Source organism: Vicugna pacos, chromosome 34, assembly GCF_048564905.1.
Source record: "Vicugna pacos chromosome 34, VicPac4, whole genome shotgun sequence".
Lineage (NCBI taxonomy): Eukaryota > Metazoa > Chordata > Mammalia > Artiodactyla > Camelidae > Vicugna > Vicugna pacos.
In genome coordinates this window covers 2,190,570-2,211,790 of record NC_133020.1, presented here as the reverse complement: position 1 = coordinate 2,211,790, position 21,221 = coordinate 2,190,570, and the positions used below count along the sequence as shown (strand labels likewise).

The window sequence follows — 21,221 nt, the reverse complement described above, 5'->3', positions numbered from 1 at the left end:
AGTTCAGCTGGAATGCTTAGTGGGCAATTTTAATCTTTTTTTTTTTTTTTTTTGCATCTTGACCTCTATTTCCAAAGAACATCCTGGTTGGCAGATCTAGCCTGATTAAGATTCTGTTCAGGCATTTAATTCTCCTAAGGGAATTGATAGCTTAATCTCACAATCAAGGCTACCCGAATCTACTCAGAACTTAATTCCTTGAAGGTTATAGGAAATTTATACTTGGGCAAGGCAGAAAGAGCAAACTAATGAGTGAGCTTAGCGATGTAATGAATTTTTATATATATATATATATATATGTATATGTGTGTGTATATATATATATCTTGAATTATACTTTTTAATGCTTAATCAACAAAGATATTTTAAAAATAAATATTATAGGCTGAATTATATTAGATGCATTAGTAGACCTGAACTTCACCTTTCAGTTTGAATTCAAATAGAATGCGTCCCATAAGAAAGACTGTCCATTGGTTACCTACTTATTGGCTTCCTCATCGTCTTGCGTGTTCACTTATATTAAAAGTACTTAGATTGAGAAATAGTTTTCTGATAGAGTTTTGGCTTCACTAAAACAATTTTTCAGAAAGGCAGAATTATAATTAAATATTTCTTCTGAGGTTCTCGCACTATACAAAAACCTTACTGTCTGTATTACATTAAAAAAAACCCCTAAAGCACTACAATGTATTTTTTAATGAGCTTTGGCACACAATTTTAAACATGTACATTAATAGATCAACAATATTTATGGGCCAGATTATTCCCATGTTTTGTTGTGGCTTACAGGAGAGAATGTCTGTCTAAAAATGAGTTCAAGATTTGGCTACATGTGCAAGCAAGTGGCCAGCAGGTGTTTTCTGGATGGCAAATTCAGTTGTTAGAATGATAACAGGATAACAACATCAATCTTGTCCCCAACAACTAATGATAATGAAACTGAGCCTTGAGAGGAATAAAAATCTTGCATCATTATTTGAATCAATCTTTCACTGGCAGTGCTTGCCAAGGGAGTGTTGTTTCACGGCCTCTTTTTTCATTATCAACTCCTTAACAAGTGATCTATGCATTTTTTTCCCTAATTGCCACAAAATGAAATACTGAGGAATAAGATTTTGTAGAGTAGTGGTGAGCTTGGGAGGATCATAAACCATTGTAATATCTAAGTTTTTGTGTTTTGGTTTTTTTTTTTTTTGCTTCCCTAAGGATTAATTTTCACCCCTGTATTAATTCTCTGTGGTTAGCTGGAACAAAATACTTCAAATTTGGTGGCTTAAAACACAGGCTATTCCCTTACAGTGCTGAAGGCCAGAAGCCTGCAGTTGACTGGGCTGAAGTCAAGGTGTTGGCAGGGCTGTACTTCCTCGGAGGTGTTGGAGGAGCGCCTGTTTCCTCTTCCAGTCTGCCCTCCTTGCATTCATTGGCTCATGGCCCCTTCCTCCACGTTTCAAAGCCAGCAACATAGCATCTTGTTTCAGTGTCATATTCCTTTCTTGTTTTTTGTCAAATTTTCTCTGTCTGCCTTTGATGAGGACACAGTGATGACACTTAGGGTCTACCTGGATAATCCAGGAAAATCTCTCCATCTCAACATCCTTAACTTAATCACATCTGCAAAATCTCTGCTGCTGTATAAGGTACCACACTCACAGGCTCTGGGGATTAGGACCTGGACATCCTTGGCGGCTATTGTTCAGCCTCCCACAGGGGTAATACCACCCCTATTGGAAATGCATGTTCTACATAATGAGAAAGAGAAAAAAATAGAAGAAGATATATATATAAATATGTAACTTTGGCTTGTAATCAATTCTTTATTATGTATTAGTCGATTTGGGGCACTTGCCATTAAGAACAGAAGATATGTTTAAAATTAATGAGACTCAGGAGCCCTAGAGTTGGTGATGCTCATCTTATTTCAATGTACTAACCCATCCATTTATTTTGCATCACCCTTTTGGCTGGAGCCAGTCAGCAGAGAAGGGCAATGCGTCACTCCAAGGTCAGACAGTGTCATTACCTAACTCTTATTGTTAACCGGGAAATCCACCATTAAGCTTCCGATTGAGAGAAATACTGTTGAGTTGGCAAATGCTTTCAGTGTGTATGCGCAGAGAGTCATAGGTAACCGCATTTTTTCAAACTGTGGCAAAGAGAAATGAAAATTCTGTGCTGTGTTTTAATTTGCTGCAAAGTTTCTCCTCCAGGATCGACCATTCTGTTGAGCAACCCCCCAAGTCAGTACTGGAAAGGCCAGCGTGTGGAAGGCAGTGTCTGCCTCTCTTAGACTGTTCAGAGGGCTAAAATGAATACATAATTAATTCCAGTAGTGGAAGTCACTTCCCTCCCGCAGGCTGCTGTTTAGGATCGCTGCCTGAATGAAAACAGAAACCTACCTGACATCCTCTAAGCCTGACTTACATCCTCTGGGGACCATGCAGCGGATACCACTGGGCTCTCCAGCCTGCGTGTGTATTACTAATTAAAGACACGCTGCCAGGGTCTTCTTTATTTATTGACATTGCTAGCTTAGATGGCATGGAAATTGATCAGTTCTCTATTAACAATCCATGAGCTGCACTCCCATCTGAAATGAGCAGAGGCTGAATAAGACATTTAACACAATGATTGAGGTTGAATTCAACAAGAATCCTGATGAAGTCCAACTAGATTCTTAGTGCTCTGCTCCAGCGGCTTTTGGAGATAGACTTTTTTCCCTGGCACACTTCACCAAATCATGGGCTTAAAAACAGTTGTATTTGCCCTCATTCTTGGGCAAATAGGACCTAGGCATCCTAATTTTTTTTTTTAAACAAGATTGCCACAGAATGTTACTAAAAGCCTTTGTTTATGTTTGATAAAGCAGTTGCACAAAAAAGTTGTATTCAGTAAAATTCCTTACAAGTTAATTACTTAAAACTTTGCAAATAACTGAAGTTAGACGCTTTGGATTTTGTTTTTAGAGCTAAGTGCAGATTTTGCAAGGGCATTCATCTCCATGTCGGCCAGGATTTAAAACTGGTTCTACAAATATTAGCTGAGTAGCCTTAGGCAAATGATTATCCTCTCGGGGCCTCAATATTGTTATCTATTAAATGGGAATAAAAATAACACCTACCTCGAGGAGCTGTTGCGAAGCCTCACACGTGTGCTTGGCATGGCTACTGGCATATGGCTGGCAGTGGGGCCAGAATTAGCTTTTGCATTATTTCAGTGCTGTATGCATATATTTTTAGAACGCACTTAGGATTATTTCTCAGGAGTAGCATTCCAGAAGTAGAATTACTGGATCAAATGATATAAGGTTTTCTTTTCTTTTCTTTTTTTTTTTAAGGTCATATATGTAGCTTTATTGCTTTTCTAGAGGATTAAAGCAGTGTATGCTCTCATTAGTAATGGAAGAGAGTTCCCATTTCACTGAGCCCTGGCAAGCATTAAGCTTCGTAACTCTTTCAGGTTGCTTATTTGATAGCTAAAGAGTGGCATTTCAGTGTTAATTTATAAGGTCATTGACAATAGGGACATGGTTTATCGTCTTCATTACTACATCCTAGCCCAGAGCTTGGCATATAGTAGACATCCAGAAAAAAGAACAAATCAGTGATGAGAAATTTACCGCTTTCATTAATTTGTGGAATAATAAATGTGTACATTCACTAATTAAGGAGTAATTGCTACACCTTCATTTTTTGCACGTTTGTTAGGTTTCAGTGTCTCTATTATTTATATGTGGTTCAAGAAATTATTGACTTCTTAATCATTTGCTCTGAGTATTCACCCCAGTTTATTTGCCTTTAGATTTTATTTTATTTTTGACACATTGAATTTTTGGCAGTTCTGTTTTTAAATCTGCTGCGTGTTTCCTTTGAGATTCCTTTTAGTAGTTTTAAGGGTAGAATGTTTTTTCTTCCTTCTTCTCCCCTTTACCCGTCTCAAAACTATAAAACTATAATGCTCATTTATATCAGTTTTTATGGTTTAATTTTTACTCTTAACGCTTTAGTTTATGTGAGATTCAGCTTGGTGTGAGGAACAATGTGAGAGTTTAAATTTAAAATGTTCCCCTAAATGGCTAAATGTCCCAACACCATTTACATCATGATGCTTCTCTTTTTATAAGAATATTAAATTCTATTCTTTGTATTCAAACATCATGAATAGCTTAAACTGAGAGAACTGGGGTAGATTATAGTCTCAAAAAAACCACCCCAGAATATTTTTATAATGTTAGCAAAAGAAATGAGAAGAATTAATTGTTAGTAAAGTTATTTTCAATTCAAGGGATGAAAAATAGGCCATATTTAATTATTACTGTTTCCCAGAATATACAACATTGATGATTTGACATAGATCTTTTAGACATGATTTATAAGCTTTTAGAATTTGCATATAAGTCCTGGGTTAAGGATTTACATTTATGATGAATCTCAATATTTTTACTTTGAGTATCAGAAAAATACAAGAGTGTAATCCAATTTAATTTTATTTCCCCCAGCCTGACTGGTCAGCAGTCGGATTTGATTAGTTTTCTGTAACCTAACTATTCAGTAGCCTAAGGGTTTCTTACCAGGTTTCTGAATAAATAAAGCATATTTTCAGTCTGAGTGAATTTCTTCATAATTTCTCTTTAATTAAAATTGATTCCTTTTTAAAGACATTTGTATTTTCTTTTCTAAAAGTACTCCAACATTATTCAGTCTTCACTGTGTTGTGTTCTGCTATCCTGTCTTGTCCCATTTCTGGCGTATTTTGTCTTATTTTTGGCCTATTATGTTATTTTCTCTACCTACTCTTATGCCAGAGATTTCCTTTGTGATGATTGTGTAATAATATGTTAAAGTTTACTGTTACTATTTTTCTCTTATTTCTTCTTACGTTTCAGTTACTTTGGTGGCCCTTTAATTTTTGGCTCATGTTTAAATGTTCTGATCCAGTTTTTAGATTATCAATACGCCTGTATGCTTGATCGATAGCACAATTTTGAAGATGAGCTCAGGCTCCCTGTTTTTCTCCTATGCTGACTTAATATTTCTTCTAGGAGCGACTTTAAAAATTCATTAGTTCAGTTGTCTACAAGGTAAGAAGAATCATCCTTTATCAACTGTCCCAAAATTAAAATGATTGATTTCATGTACATTCTCTAAAATAAAATATGGAAACCAATGATGTTCACAACCAGACACTGCAAAAATCAATACTGAGTTTCTTTTGTATTTGAAATCGAGAGCTAATAACAGCTGCTTATAGGATTTTCCAATCTAATCTTTTTTCTGCTAATAGGTGCTCAGTCTGACAGGGCTCCTAAGGACCATTTCACTCTGTCTCTCTTTGCCCTCCCCCTTATGCAAATAAGATGACCCTTACATCCAATCAAATCATCACAACAGGCTTTTAATCATTTTTTAATGGAACATCAGTTTCTTGCACCTGCTTGCCTGCTACCCAAAGCCTTTGCATCTCCCTTCAGTCTACAGCACAGAATGTTCGTCAGAGGCTGTCATCAGATGGAGTTACCTTCAAATGCCTACTTGTTATTCTAGTCCTGTCAAAAACTCAGCTGACAGATATGCACGGGTCATAGCCCAGGTGACACACAGTCTGCCAAATCCTCCATTTTTTCTTAAGTTTTAGCCTTCTCTTGACACAGAGTATTAGAAAACTGTATACTCTTATCAGCAATATGATGTGATGTTTAAAAATAGGGACTAAGAAGTCAGATAAGAGTTGAGTTCAAATTCAGGCCCCACCACTTACTTTCAGTGGAGTCTTGTCTAAATCAGATCATCTTTCTAAACTTTGTTTCTTTATCTGTGCAATAGGGATGAAAACAATGGTGAAGGATTATATTTCTCTTGATTATCTAATTGTATTTTTATTTTTATTAATTGACATATATTTGGTTTACAGTATGTTAATTTTTGGTGTACAGCATGGTGATTCAGTCATACATATATATGTATCCTTTATCATATTTTTCGTTATAGGCTATTACATGGTATTGAATATAGTTCCCTGTGCTGTACAGTAGGACTTTGTTGTTTATCTATTTTATATATAGTAGTTAGTATCTGCAAATCTCGAACTCTCAGTTTATCCCTTCACCGCACGTTTAACCCCCTGGTAACCATCAGTTGTTTTTTCTGGGGCTGGGGAGCGATTTGAGTTTTAATTAACATGTGGACAAATATAATATTAATTTTTTAAAATTTGAAATTTTTATGCACAGAATCTCTTCTGTAGTATTTCATTATAGTCACTATTCTGTAGCTGAGCCATTGTAGGGAAAAATATCTAGCCTTTGGTGTAGCTCAGAAATTGTTTGTTGTTTGTTTCAATTTTATTTTCTGTTGAAGTGTAGTTGATTTACAATGTTAGTTTCAGGTGTAAAACAAAGTGATTCAGTTATGCATATATATAGATGTGTATTTTCAGATTCTTTTCCATCATAGCTTATTATAAGAAATTAAATACAGTTCCCTGTGCTATACTATACAGTAGGCCCTTGTTGTTTATCTATTTTATGTATAATAGTGTGTATCTGTTAATTCCAAACTCTTAATTTATCCCTCTCCCCTCTTTCCCCTTTGGTAATCATAGTTTGTTTTCTATGTCTGTGAGTCTATTTCTGGTTTGTAAATAACATTTTTATCTTTTTTTAGATTCTACATATAAGTGATATCATATGACACTTGTCTTTGTCTGACTTACATAATATGACAATCCATCCATGTTGCTGCAAATGTCATTATTTTATTATTTTTTATGGCTGAGTAGTATTCCATTGTATAAATATATCACATCTTCTTTATCTGGTCATCTGTTGATGGACATTTAGGCAGTTTCCATGTGTTGGCTATTGTATACAGTGCTGCTATGAACATTGGGGTGCATATATTAGTTTGAATTAAAGTTCCCTCTGGATATATGCCCAGGAGTGGGGTTGCTAGATCACATGGTAAGACTAGTTTTAGTCTTTTGAGGAATCTCCATACTGTTTTTCACAGTGGCTGCACCAAACTACCTTCCTACTAGCAGTGTAGGAGGGTTCCCTTTTCTTCACAGCCTCTCCAGCATTTATAGTTTGGACTTTGAATGATGGCCATTCTGACTGGTGTGAGGTGATACCTCACTGTGGTTTTGATTTGCATTTCTCTGATAATTAGTGATATTGAGCATTTTTTCATGTGCCTATTGGCCATTTGTATGTCTTCATTGGAGAAATGTTTGCTTAGGTCTTCTGCCCAGTTTTGGATTGGGTGGTTTGTTTTTTTGTTATTGAGTTGTATGAGCTGTTTGTATATTCTGGAAATTTTAAGCCCTTATCAGTCACATCATTTACAAATACTTTCTCCCATTCTGTGGGCTGTCTTTTCATTTTGTTTATAATTTCCTTTGCTACGCAAAAGCTGGTAAGTTTAATCAGTTCCCATTTGTTTATCTAATGGTGTTTTTAAAATCAGATAACTAGAATTCTGTGACTTTTGTATGTTTCTTTTTTCACTTGTTGGCTGGGAATCAGAGCTGAGTGTAAAGCTCAGTTAAAGTGAGTAATTGAGACCTGGTCAGGATAATGCTGTTTGGTACGCAAGCTGTTTGCCCAAGTGAGAAATCTGTTGTCTAAGATCAATTGATTTTCCTAAAGCAAACAGTTGGTAATTCAAAACCAGAGTTGAATTACTGGTTTATATTCTTATCTGCACTGAGCAAAGTTTCCCTGGAACGAACAATTAAGTCATATTGACACAGGGGTCTCATTTCTCAGTCCCAGTAGCTACATCATGTCAGTGTTTGCATTCATGCTTCTCAAGGATATTTGCTGCCTCTCTTTTTTTTTTTTATTGTCTGAAATTTCACATCTTAACTGCTTTTTTATGTAGACATATTTTATTTATAATGGCCTCAAAACATTTTAAGCAGAGAGTAGAAATAATCATCATAATAAAATACGGATGATGATATAATCCAAATCAGCAGAGACAAAGAAAGCAAAAGAGGCCGTAGTGTAATGGTCAAAGCATGGGATCCAGAGTCAGATACACCTGACAGTCAGATAGATAGAACTAGATGGGACAGTGCAAAGCTCTTGGAGTAGTTCATAGGATAAGTGCCCAATAAACAGTAGTTTAAGGAAAAAGAGTGAAATTATAACTTGGTGCCACAGGCATTTTAAAGATTGCGTATTGGGTTGAGGCAAAGTTGAGATTTGGAAAGAAAAAGTGGCCCTCAGCAATTTTTTTAAAATCAAGAAACATGAGCTATAGTAGCCAAAAAAATGCCTAACTTTAACCTGGCTCCTGTTAAGTTTAAGAATTATTTAAAGAACATCACAAATGCCTGATTTGGTTAAATTCTTTGAGAAGGTCTAATCCCAAATTCCAGAGCTGGAGATGGACATGGTCATCTCTGGACTTCAGTTTTTAAAATCAGGACATTCAAGGAGCAGCCAACATTGCTTTCAATTCTCTCTCTAATAGATGGAAAGACTTTTGCTAGCTGAGTGGCAAGAGTGGAAAAGGAATGTTAAAAATACCCGCTGGTCTCATTTTATTTTTAAGTCAGAAGGGAAAATTCCTGAAATGTTGCCTGACTTGACTTACCCAGTTTAGAACAGAAGGATCGTTTAGATTGAAAAATAGTTGCCTGCTGGTAAATAAGGGAAATAATACCTTTGAACCTAGGGGCAGCTGAATGGCCTTTTATTTCTTAAGTTATGTCTCCCCTTCTTAGGATAACTAGGAGAAGGATGGGAGAGATCAGTCTCTAAGGAGGAAAAGAATTTATTATCTCTACCTCCAGAAATAACATTGTAATTACAGGACGGATTTCCACCAAACTGTTTTTAGAAATTGCACATTTTTAACTGATTAGGAAGAACTATTGAGAAAGCATCTTTATAGTTATTTGAAATTTGTAGTTTTTCCAAGTGTTTGTTATTTTTACTAACCTCCTCCCACTATCTGCATTTATCAGATGTTTATTGAGCACCTTCTATTGGGCAGATATTGCTCTAGGCACTGGAGATACAGCAAGAAACAAGATAGCATCTTTGTCCTCATGAAACTTACATTTGAGTGAATGAGATGGACAATAAACATAATTACAATAGTCTGTCATGTTGTAAAATGGGAAATCCTCATGGAGGGATTGGTGTGTTGGGTGGGCGTGACATCAAGAGTGTTGATGTGCTGATCATGTTTGGTTTGAGATGCCTGCTAGATCTCCAAGTGGAGAAGAAGAAGGTAACTGGATACGTCAGTCTGGAGCTCAAAGCAGAGGCTGATGCTAGAGAAAGGGATATAGGCGTTATCAGTGAATGCATGATGATTAAAGCCGTGGGTCCAGATGTGATCACCTGTGGAGTGACAAGAGAACACATCCAGCAGTCAGACCTCAGACACTCCAATATATGGAGGTCAGCAAAGAAAAGGAGTCATTAAAGGAGACTGAGTTTTAGAGATAAATGTGTTTCCAAAAGGGGGAAATGAAGAACTGTGTGAGCAAGATGAAACTTAGAACTGATCATTAGATTTGGCAAGATGGAGGGAGGTTGCCGATGAGTGTGGCAAGAGATCTCCCTGGCGTGGAGGGAACCAAGGCTGATCAGGCTGCAGAGAGAAGGTTAAGAAATGGAGATGGCAGGTATAGACAGATTTAGCTCAGTAATTTGCCAGGAAAGGTGGCAGAGGGATGGGGACACTATTATTTTTGTTTTCTTTGTTATTAGTTTCTTCTGTGGTGGTGGTTTATTTTCATGGGAGTTGTGTGTTTGTAAACTGATGATCCTTCAAGAAGGAAAAATTGGTGATGAAGGAGAGAGGTAGGATGGGATAACTGCAGAAGTTAAGTCCTTGAGCAGGTGAGATCTCTCTTCCTGATAGGCATAAAGATGGAAACCTTAAAATGAAAGAAAAAAAGATTCTTGGGCTGATATCAAGAACTCTGCGTTAGGATAGGGTGCGGATGGTGTGGGAGTAGGGAATAGGGGGAAGGGGGAACTGGGAATCTGAGGAGCCTGTATCAGTACCATTTTCTAGGGAAAGGAACCCCAGGTGCGTAGGGTAGAGTATGGTACCAATTGCGCCCCCCCCCAAGGATTTGAACAAGCCAACTTCCTGGTTCCCTGGGATGAAAAGGTGAGCCTGGGCTTTCCTGGCAGGAAGCCTGAAGTAAACTGGGATCACTTCACAACAAAGCACGTTCTTCTATGTATGTGCTTGTATGTGGCTTCTTTGAAATAACTTAGTTGATTCCGTACTTTGGTTAACAGTGTGTAAATCTAAAGTGATTTGTTCGTCTGTCTGTGAATGTGTCTTTCCTCTTCCCGCTTTCTCTCTCATCTGGAGCTGAAACAGGGAACAAGACAGTTTCCGACTTGAATTTCATAAAGGAAGCTGATACAGATCATTATGGCTGGAGAGGGAGTGTCCCTGTGTTTCCTAGTGTCCCTAACAGCATGCAGATGGAGTCTGGCTTACAATGCTCTGAGTTTGGGAGTGTTTTCCTAGAGATCGCTAAGGGCTTCAGGAGCCTACAGATGAGTTTGTTCGTTTGCTTTTTAGTAGTTTAAATGCTGCCAGTTAATTGGCAGCATTGAGCTGAAGTTGTTCCATTATCGTATTTTTAGTTCATTTTTAGGCACAAATATCTTCCTATATGATCTAATAATACCGATCATTTCCAAGTGATTTTATTGCAGCACCAGTTTGGTTCCCAGGAATGCCGAAGCATGGATCCTCCACTAGACACTTGAAAAGGAAATAATAAGGACTTAGAAATAAATGTTGTCGAGGTTAGTATAACAGACCATTTTGGTGAGGGACCCATTCTTTGAAATCAAATAAGAGACCCAAGAAAGAATGCTGGGAGAACCTGTATGACAGAATGAAAAGAATAAAAATCGTATCATTGTGTTAATTCCACAGCCATAGATCTGCGACGCTAAAAGAATAGCTAGAACTAAAGCTTGTCTTGTTGATACATTCATTAGTGTCTTGTTTCTCTTTTTAGATTCCACATTTGAGTGATATCATATGGTATTTTTTCCCCTTTCTTGGGGGTGGGAAGGGATAAATTGGGAATTCAAGACTTGCAAATACTAACTAGTATATATGAAATAGATAAACAACAAATTTCTACTATATAGCACAGGGAACTGTATTTAATATCTTGTAGCAACCTATAATGAAAAAGAATATGAAAACAAATATATTTATGACTGAAATGTTATGCTGTTCACCAGAAATTGACACATTGTAAACTGACTATACTTCAGTTAAAAACTAAACTAAACTAAACTAAACTTGTCCTACACGACATTTATCACAAAGAAATTCTGTTTAGACATTGAGTCAAACTTTCCTGACTAGATTGTACACAGTTAATGTTGTACGCTCTGCAATTACCCTCTTTCTGTTCAAATCTGGGTTTCATCACTTATTAGCTGTGTGGACTTTGGACAGGTAACTCCTTTGCACCTCAGAGAAAGAGACACAACAGTGCCTACCTTAGTGGGGTATTGCTGAGGATAAAATGCAACCACGTACAGAACAATGAGAATGATGTCAGCGACACAGATGAGATTTTTTTTTATCGTAAGATGACTGTCTAGAAAACATAGTGCAACTTGCAGTGTATATTGATCGTTCACTTAATTTTAGGGATGCTGAAATGATAGGGCAGTGATGGCAGACTTACTGAATACTCAGGGATGAGAAATGAAACTCAGGTTTTACCTTGTTTTGTCATTGCCTTTCACTAGGTATTCCATTTACTTTTCAAAATTGTAGTATTTTCATCTTTATTACCTACAGACATATTCTCGGTAAGTGTAGGCCACACCTTATGTAATTGTGAGGATGACGTTGCCAACTCGATTTCTAGTCTTTTTGAGCCTGCTGGAACCTATGCAAATTCTCCCTCTTTGAATTTTTTATGTTTACCCCATTTTTTCTGGCTGGAGTAGAAAATTTTCTTTAAAGTTATTGCTGCTACAAAGGAAATTCTAGTCCTCAAAACGTCAATTAGACACAACCCTTCATTGTTGTTATACATTTAAAAAGTTTTCTACACATATATTAAAAATATTTAAACAAAGTAGATTGACATAAAGATGAAATTTTTCTTCGCCACTGCCCAACCTCCAGTCCTACCCTGTAGAAGTAACCACTTATATTAGGTTTCTGTAACAAATTGCTAAATTTTGTGGATTAAAAAATACAGATGTTTAATCTTACAGTTCTATAGTTCAGAAATTTGAAATTTGTCTCACTGGAGCTAAAACCAAGATGTTACCAGGGCTGTATGTTTCTTACTTGAGGCTCTAGAAGAGTCTTTTTTCCTTGCCCTTTCCAGCTTCTAGGGGCCGCCCGCATTCCTTAGTCCATGGTCCCCTCCTCCGTCTTCAGCATCAAGCTACATCCTTCTCACGCTGCCATCTCTCTGGTTCTCATCTTCTGCCTCGCTTCCATTTTTCATTGTGCCCACCTGGAAAATCCAATCTAATCTCCGTGCTTCATGGTCAGCTGATGACCAACCTTAACTCACCTGCAACCTTATTCCCTCTTATTGCCTGGTTTCCCTCTAGGGCAATTAAAAGAGCAGTGAGTTAGTAGATAACATTGCTTAAAGAGCAATTTCCTTCTTTTGTCCGCCTTGTTCAATTGGTCTGCTTTTCTTCTCTCTGAGCTCTGGAGAGACATTTTTTTCTCCCAAAGCAAAAGCACTGAGATCCAGTCAACGCTTTGACGGAGACCCACCCCTTGTTCCTTAGACTACATCCTGCTCAGGCTGCCATAACAAACCATCACAGACTTGGGATGTGCAGACAGCAGAAATAGACGTTATCTCACAATTCCGGCCCCGAGGTCCAGGGCCAGCCGATTTGGTTCCTGGCTTGCTGCGCCCCCAGCTGGCTTTTCCTCTGTGCTCACAGGAGGGGAGCCAGCTGTCATTGCTAAGGGTACTAATCCCATCCGGCCACAGCCCCACCCCCATGACATCATCTAACCTTAATTACCTCCCAAAGGCCGAGTCTTCAGATACCATCGCCCTGAGGGGGTTTGTGCTTCTTCAACATAGAAATTCACCTGGGAGGCAATTCAGGCTGTAACAGTCATCTGGATGGAGTTTGAAAAAACTCTTATCCAGGCCAAAGCGCATCTCTTTTTAAAGTAGTAGAAGCATAATTGCTAATGTGACCCTTTTTAAATGGTCACTTTTTCTACAGATATTTCTTGTTTGTGCCCCGTGACTCACTGGCTTAAAGCTCTCCTAGTGATGAAGAGCGCTGAACCTGGGGAACAGAGCCATTCTGCCCGTGTGCTCCGTGAGGCCCTGGCCAGGCACCTGGCTACCTGCTCCTTGCCGCCTCCCTGAGGGCCTCTGTCCCTGCTTCTCACTCTCCCCGCAGCGCTTTGCCTCAAGGCGGCCAGCTCATGCTCATTGTTCAGGCTCCCACTAAACGTCACCCCCTTAGGACGTCCCTGACACCCAGTCACAGCTGTGTATTCCTTGGGCTTGCTGGTCTGGGCCAGAGGCTTTGCTGGATGTAAAAAAGACAAAGATCGGGAGCCAAAAGCCAGGCTTATTACAGTGTTAGCCTTACATGTTGGCGGGTGTGTGTTAGCAAGACTACCTAGCATGTCCTGAACACCTACTGTGTGTGAAGCGCTATGCCAGAGGTTCAGCATTATTTCTCTAATCTAATCTTTACAGCGGCCTCTGATGCACGTATGATTGTTATCCTCACTTTATGTCAGGTCAGCAAACTGCAGCTTAAGGAGGTCAACTCACTTGCCAAAGGCTGTACACGACCAGGTATAGAGCTGGGAGTTACCCATTTTCGTTGGGCTACAGACTTTAAGCCCAATAAGATTTCCCTTTGGCCAAATGATCGACAAGACTCAATAAGACAAAGTATCTTTATTTTTAAAAATTGAGACAATAATAGATCAGAAGGAATATTGTGAAAAGAGGCAGTGAATTATCTTAATGAAGATAAAGGTATTTTGTAATCGGACAGACCTGAGTGTGAACTCTGGCCCCGCCACCCCGCTGGCTCTGTCACCGTGGATTAAAGACTTCTCTTACCTTCTGTTTCTTGCCTGTAAAAAGGAACTTATGATTACATGAGCAAAGAAACACTGGCACTGACAGATTCTCAATGTTAGTTTGATTTCCTTGAATAATATTAACAAAATTCAGGTATCTCTTCTGTGCAGTTTAGCACTAAGCACAAATAAGCATCGAATAATCTCTTTTTAATGGGTTTATAGCACTTTAAGCTTGCCTTCTGAATGTCATCATAAGTCTGGTGACTGAGACACTGGGCAGTAACTCAGTAGGAATATTTATTACAATTGTTCACTTTGATTTTTTTAAACTCTATTTAATTTTATGTTTGCTTAAAATTGACTTGTTTTAAGCCAGTCATAACTTGGGCCCCAGGCATATATTAATTTACCATTGTGATTGATCCAAAATCTCATTACTTAGATTTATATCCTCAATTCACTAGTGAAAGATATTAAAATAATGTTGAATAAAATATATGGACAGTAATAAAATAATACAGTATAGCTTCAAAATCTGAATATAACTATGGTAGTATTTGTGTTATGGCTGATTCTTTCCAAAAAGCAGTTTCAGCTTACTGAAAAATCCATATTTCAAAAGCCTGTCAGTCGAATGTTTCTGGAAAATGTAAGCTTTACCGAAAGTTTTCAACTTTCATAGAAGTGAGAGTAAGTAAATGAGGTACCATTAAAGAATCAAAGATATCTCACACATAATTGTATTAATTAAATGGTGGGTGGGAACATATATTATCTCACTATTTAACTCAGTAAAATGTTAAGTAGGGAAAACAAAGAAGGTGATTATCAGGAGTTTTTAGGTAAAACTGTAGTAAGATTTAAAAAAATGAACTATTTCTCCCACATACACACTGAGGGTTCATTTGGCGGAGAGTGATTCGAAATATATATTTTGTAGTATTTCTTTGGCCGTGGCCCACACACTATAGGCAGACATTTCTCAGTCATTTTCAGGTTTGTTGCCTAAGATGCTAATTGAAATTCAAGGCAGGGAAAACTGCGTCACCGGCCTTTGTGTGTCTGTGAAAGGCCTTCTCATTAGACTTAGCTCGGTATAAAAGCTTCTCCTCCCTGCCGCCTGAGAGGGACCCTGTGTGTGAAGTGTGTCCAGTGGGGTCTTCAAAAGCCATGTAGACACCAGGCGCTCACCAGCCGGAAGCCCTCGTGCTGTCTCTGCAGCAGTGAGCCCTGAGCAGCAGGTGCCAAAAGAAGATGCCCAGCGCACTTTCCAAAACTCTTTCCCAGGGCTGGGGGAAGGGAGCCATCATGGGAGCCCCTGTGCAGAGCTCCGAGTCTCCAGGGAGGGAAAGCACGGTCCTTATCCCCCAGACGCTCCCTTTTCTTCCCTGAATTGGTGTTCTTTGAACCTCAGAGCCACATGCCACATTGCTCGGAGCCTGAGGCTCCCACAGCCCCTCGGTCCTCTCTTTACTGTGAATTCAGCCTGATTTGCAGAGGACTATTCACTTTCCCCTTGCATGTTTTAGTCTTTTCCTTTCAATTTGTTTTCTTTGGCTTTCTGCCTGAAGCCAGGAGACAAAGTCAGTGAGAATGTGTTAATGAAAAGAGCTCAAAAAAGAAAAAAAAAAAAAAAGAGCTCAAATTTAGGATCTGGGAGATTTGGATCATAACTAGGTAGGTATTTCCTACCTCTGTGGATTACCCCAGTTTCCTTCGTCTCTCTGGGCTTCAGTTTACTGATTATTATAGTAGAATAGATACCACAAATTCTTTTTATTTAACTATTTGTCCCATATTTAACTACCAACTACTAATATTATGCATTCGTTATATGTGGTTGAATCATAGCATTCTTTTGCTGTCTTTTTATGCCTGAGAAATTTCTTTCCTCTGCCTGGTATGTTCTATGTAAGTGGCGAAAACAACTTTTATTAAAACATTAAATAATCAAGTTTGCCCACTTCAATGGCACTGTAATGGATTGAAAAATTCACTTTGAGCGACTGTAGAATAAGTAATGACAAAAAAGCATTTTATAAAAGAAAATGTAAAAGCATGAGAAAACTACAAGACTTAGAGTCAATTTATAACCTTCACCTGCCAAGAAGGAAAAAAAGTTATTGAGTATATTTATTCAATTTATGTATACCTTTCATATATTTCCAATCTAAACTGAATTTCTGCTTAGAGAGTAGTATTCAAGTATTTCTTTTGTTCATCTTGCCTTATGGTACTTTGTTTGGTTTTAGAAGTCTGTCTGCAAAGATGCAGTTTGTAGAAACATATTCCAATGATTTCTTACTGTTACAGAGTGCATGAAAAAATGCCTCAGAGTATTATCTTAGGAAGGCAAAAAAATTCTGATGCAACTTGCAGCCTTGACACTCGGCTTCCCTGCAGGGCTGACTTGTATGGTCTGCCTTGTGGGGACGGAGCAGCTCACTGTCTCCTGACTGTTCAAGGTGTGAGCCAGGGGGGCTACGCCTTGTCTTCTGTGCAGTGTCTTCCTGGGCAGCTGCTGGAATTCATTATTTATTGCCCTCCACTCTGCTCGCCTCCATTTCTGTTATGTTTGTTTTTCCTAAAGTTGCAGCAGTTACACAGGGTCAGATCATTGAGAAGACTCACCAGAGTCCAAAGGGTGTATTCGTATAAGGTTTTGTAGGGCTGGAAAACTTTCCTTCTTCCCTTCTAAGTTCATTGGCTGGTCTTATCATTAAATTGACATAAGACAGATTAACAGAAGAAAACTGTAAGGGAGCCCCATAAAAATGTGAGACTCCCCAGCAGCCAAGTAATCAAGGCTTATGTACCATTCCGAGCTAAGAGGGCGGAGGTAGGGGTCTGGAGCTTCAAAGGGGAGAAAGACAATTCACAGAAAATGAGAAGAGCAGGTGTTTGGCAAACAAATGTTGGCCACGCTATGCAGACAGGTTTTTTTTTTTTTTTTGTAATTGAAACATAGTCAGTTTACAATGTTGTGTCACTTTCTGGTGTACAGTATAATGATTCAGTTGTACATATACATACATATATTCGTCTTCATATTCTTTTTCATTATAGGTTATTACAAGATATTGAATCTAGTTCCCTGTGCTGTACAGTATGAACATTTTAATCTATTTTTTACACAGTAGTTACTATCTGCAAATCTCGAACTCCCAATTTATCCCTTCCTATCCCTTTCCCCACCACTGGTAACCATAAGTTTGTTTTCTATGTCTGTGAATCTGTTTCTGTTTTGTAAATAAATTCATTTGTCTGTCTGGGTTTTTTTCTTTCGATTCCACATATAAGTGATATCATGGTATTTTTCTGTCTCTTTCTGCCTTACTTCACTTAGAATGATGATCTCCAGGTCCATCCATGTTGCTGCAAGTGGCATTATTTTATTATTTTTAATGGCTGAGTAGTATTCCATTGTGTAAATATACCACAACTTCTTTATCCAGTCATCTGTCGATGGACATTTAGGTGGTTTCCATGTCTGGGCTATTGTAAATAGTGCTGCTATGAACATTGGGGTGCATGTATCATTTTGAATTAAAGTTCCCTCTGGATATATGCCCAGGAGTGGGACTGCTGGATCACATGGTAAGTCTATTTTTAGTCTTTAAAGGAGTCTCCATTCTGTTTTCCGTTTTTTTGTAAGGAGCAGCACAAATTCCTTTGTGAGCAAAATTTTCATATCACATCTTAGTTCTTGCGGGATCATGAAATATCATCATTGCTTTGAAATTACAGTTATTTCTTAAATCTGCCACTCGGTCTGATTACACATTCCATTAATAAAGAAGCACATGTCTTAACTGTATCAGTTATGTGTTAAGGTGTAGCAAATTGCCCCAAATATTAAGGGCTTAAAATAATACCCATGATCCTATGGATCAGATATTTGAGCTGTACTCAGCTGGGTGTACCTTACAGACTAGCCTGGGGCCACTCCTGTGGCGCCGTCATCTGGCAGCTCAGCTGAACCAAATAGTTCGACACGTCTCAGTCCGGCGCCGGGCAGCCGGTGCGGACTGGGGGCTGGGCCCGGGCTCCAGCAGGCTGGCTGGGCCTTCTTCATGGGTGGCCTTGTTCCAAGAAAGAGCAAGCGCTTCAAGGCTTCTGGGGACTGAGGCTTCCCCTGCGTTCTGTGGGTCGCAGCAAGTCAGAGGCCAGTTCAGAGTCGGTTTGAGCAGAAACTCCACAGCGTGTGACCACAGAGAAGTGTGATTAACTGGGGGCCACTACTGTAACCATCTCCCTGATTGCCATATCATAGTCTTAAAAAATATTGTGTTAGCTTAATTGTAACATAATCAATGTCCTTGGTAACCCTGTCTTTTTTTTTTAACATTTTTTTATTGAGTTGTAGTCATTTTACAATGTTGTGTCAAATTCCAGCGTAGAGCACAGTAATCCTGTCCTTCCCACTGGAAGGGAGGAAAATTTCCTTCCACCCTCTTCGGTTCTGTGACTGGAACTAAGAATTAAACTGACATAAAACAGATTAACGGGGGAAAAAAGCTTGCAGATTTATTTAATTTTTTTACTTGTACATGGGAGCCTTCAAAGGGAAAAGGAAGAGCAGAAAAGGTCATTAAGGCCCCAAGGCTTATGTAGCTTTTTACACAAAGAATGATAAATCCCGGGGCTGTGACAAGACAAAGGGGCTTGGGTGACGGGCAGTGTATTGTGGGACAGTGAGGAGGAACTATGTGTGGGAAACCAAGTAAGGTTATTTTAGCAGGTCTGTCTGTCTGGGTCATTTTGGCATAGACTACCCATCTCTGGTGATGAGAACGTTATCTTCCTGGTCCGGGGGGCACCTCTCTCCAGGGAAATTTCATGTCCTGTTTTTAGGTAGAAAGGAGGAGGGAAGAGAGGCCTTCCTCCCTCTGCTATTTCTCAAGTGCTTTCAGCTCAAAACGGTCAATGTACCAAACTGGCATATTTTGGCCTGGGAGGTTCTGAACCCTTTCGATGTCCCTTAGAATATTATTCTGAGAAGAGGTCCATTGGCTTCACCAGGTGGTCAGAAAGGGCCATGGCACAAATGGGGTTAAAGATCCCTGATCTGGAGGCAAGGAATTGTGGGAGGTGGGATGCAAACGCCTGAGGGCTGGAGCCACTGGCAGGCCCACCACGGGGAGGGAGCAGAGGGGATCTCTGTGTGGGAGCAGAGGGGATCTCTGTGGCTGCAGCCAGGTGACTGAGGCCAGAGTGGCTGGACCAAGGCAGTTGGAAGACTTTGAAACTTGCAGAGGGGACCTCCCCACCAGCCCTGAGTATGGAAAGTTGGTATTGTATGCATACTAACTTTATTTTATGTTTCATAATACATTGTGGCTATCTTTCCATTCTAGTGCATAAAGCCTTTTTCTCTTGTTCTTTTTAATAATTTTATAATGCTCCACTAAGAGATGCATGATCGTTTATTTCACTGATCCTCCATTAGCAAACATATAGATTGTTTCCAATTTTTTGTGTCCCTATACCTGGATTTCTTTTTCTTCTTCATTTACCTCTAAGAAAATTTACTTAATGATTTTTAGTGGGGAGAGGGTATAGCTCAGTGGTAGAGTGTGTGCTTAGTATGCAAGAGGTCCTGGGTTCAATTCCCAGTACCGCCATTAACATCAATCATCAAATTACCTCCCTCCTCCACCACCAAAAAAAAAAACTAAGAAAAAAAGAATGACTTTTAGGTGTAAAATTGCTAGATTATGTTATGTGTATGCACTTTTAAAGTTTGATCGAGATCACTAAATTGCCGTTCAAAAAAGGTGGTACCGATTTATAATCCATGAGATGTTTTTTATTATGTTTTAACTGCCAAGACTTCATTTCTACACTTCACAAAATCTAGGATAAGAATGTTTTGTATTGACTATTTATTCTTTCGTTGCAGAACAATGAGATGTTGGAGCTACAGAGAATACGGATGAAGGATGAAATACGAGAATACAAGTTTCGGGAGGCCCGCCTCCTTCAGGACTACACCGAATTAGAAGAAGAGAACATCACGTTGCAGAAGCTGGTGTCCACGTTAAAGCAGAACCAGGTAAGGTTTAAAAAGTTTTTTGGCGACACTCCAGATAGATCCACACCTTCTGACCCCTGAGGTTAAATCTTCTCTAGGAAGGAAACTCGAAATTTGCTTCCATCTCCATATATTATTCATATGCTGAACTTTCCCAGCCGTCTTATTTCAGCTAAAATGTAGAAGGCAAACCTAGAAGTAGTATAAATACCAGTAAAGCTTTATTGGATAAGAAAACATTTTCTTTATACTTTAGCTCTATATTAATTTATGTTTGGAGGAAGCTAAATGTATCGTAACCAGTTTAACCTGAGACTTATTAAAAGCCTGAGTTTATAAGCTTGTTTTGTGCGACAAGCTTAAGCTTTCCCTGCGATCTCAATTAGCCTCTCCCTCTCTCTCCCCACCTCTCTTTCTCTCTCTCATTTAAATTGTTTTCAAACCATACAGGGAAAGGGATTATGAAATATAAAGTGGTAAGAACAACGTTATACAAAAGAAAATTCCTGTTTTCTTTATTCTGCTGTGACCTGACTAGAAAGAGTACATGTGTACATTTAAATAATCTGGGGGGCAGTGAGGCTTAGACAGCTTAACCGTGTAATTTTCCCGATCGGTTTGCCCTGGGGTTTGTTATAGTCACTAGTAAGAGCACTCTTGAATCTGTGCTTTTAGTAGAATTGACTTGTGAATACAATTCATAGGTTGTTCAGCAAAGGTGAACTGGATTTCAAGGTCTTTCCAACGTGGTTCCTCAACCACAACCCTGTTTTGGTCTAAACACCATTACAACCTCTCAGGTTAGGTCAAGAAACTGTGCCAGGCACCATGCTAGGCACCGTGCTAGGCTAGAGAGGTACCAGAATCCGTAAGGCAGGATTCTTGCTTTCAATAAACTTAGAGGCCAGCCCAGATGTGTGCCTTCACTTCCTCTCCCTCTCAAGTTGGTATCTCCATCCAGAGCTGTTTCAGTTGACCCTTCGTATCTATGGGTTCACAGATTCAGCCAACCATGGATTAAAAAAAAGAAAAAGAAAAAAAGAAAGAATGAAAGAAGGGAGGGAGGGAGAGGGAGGGAAGAAAGGAGAAAAGAAAAAAAGAAAAATTTTAGAAAACTCCAAAAAGCAAAACTT

The 21,221-nt window shown here is 38.9% G+C and overlaps 1 protein-coding gene across 3 annotated transcripts in view; it reads left to right on the top strand.

Annotated features, from left to right (window-relative positions):
- Positions 1-21,221, top strand: part of BICD1 (BICD cargo adaptor 1) — a 169,152-nt gene that overhangs the window by 93,303 nt on the left and 54,628 nt on the right. For all 3 annotated transcript variants that reach the window (XM_072954440.1, XM_072954441.1, XM_006199979.4), the window contains exon 3: positions 19,957-20,109. In XM_072954440.1, coding sequence (XP_072810541.1) covers positions 19,957-20,109 — 153 coding nt within the window. The remainder of the gene's footprint in view (positions 1-19,956; positions 20,110-21,221) is intronic.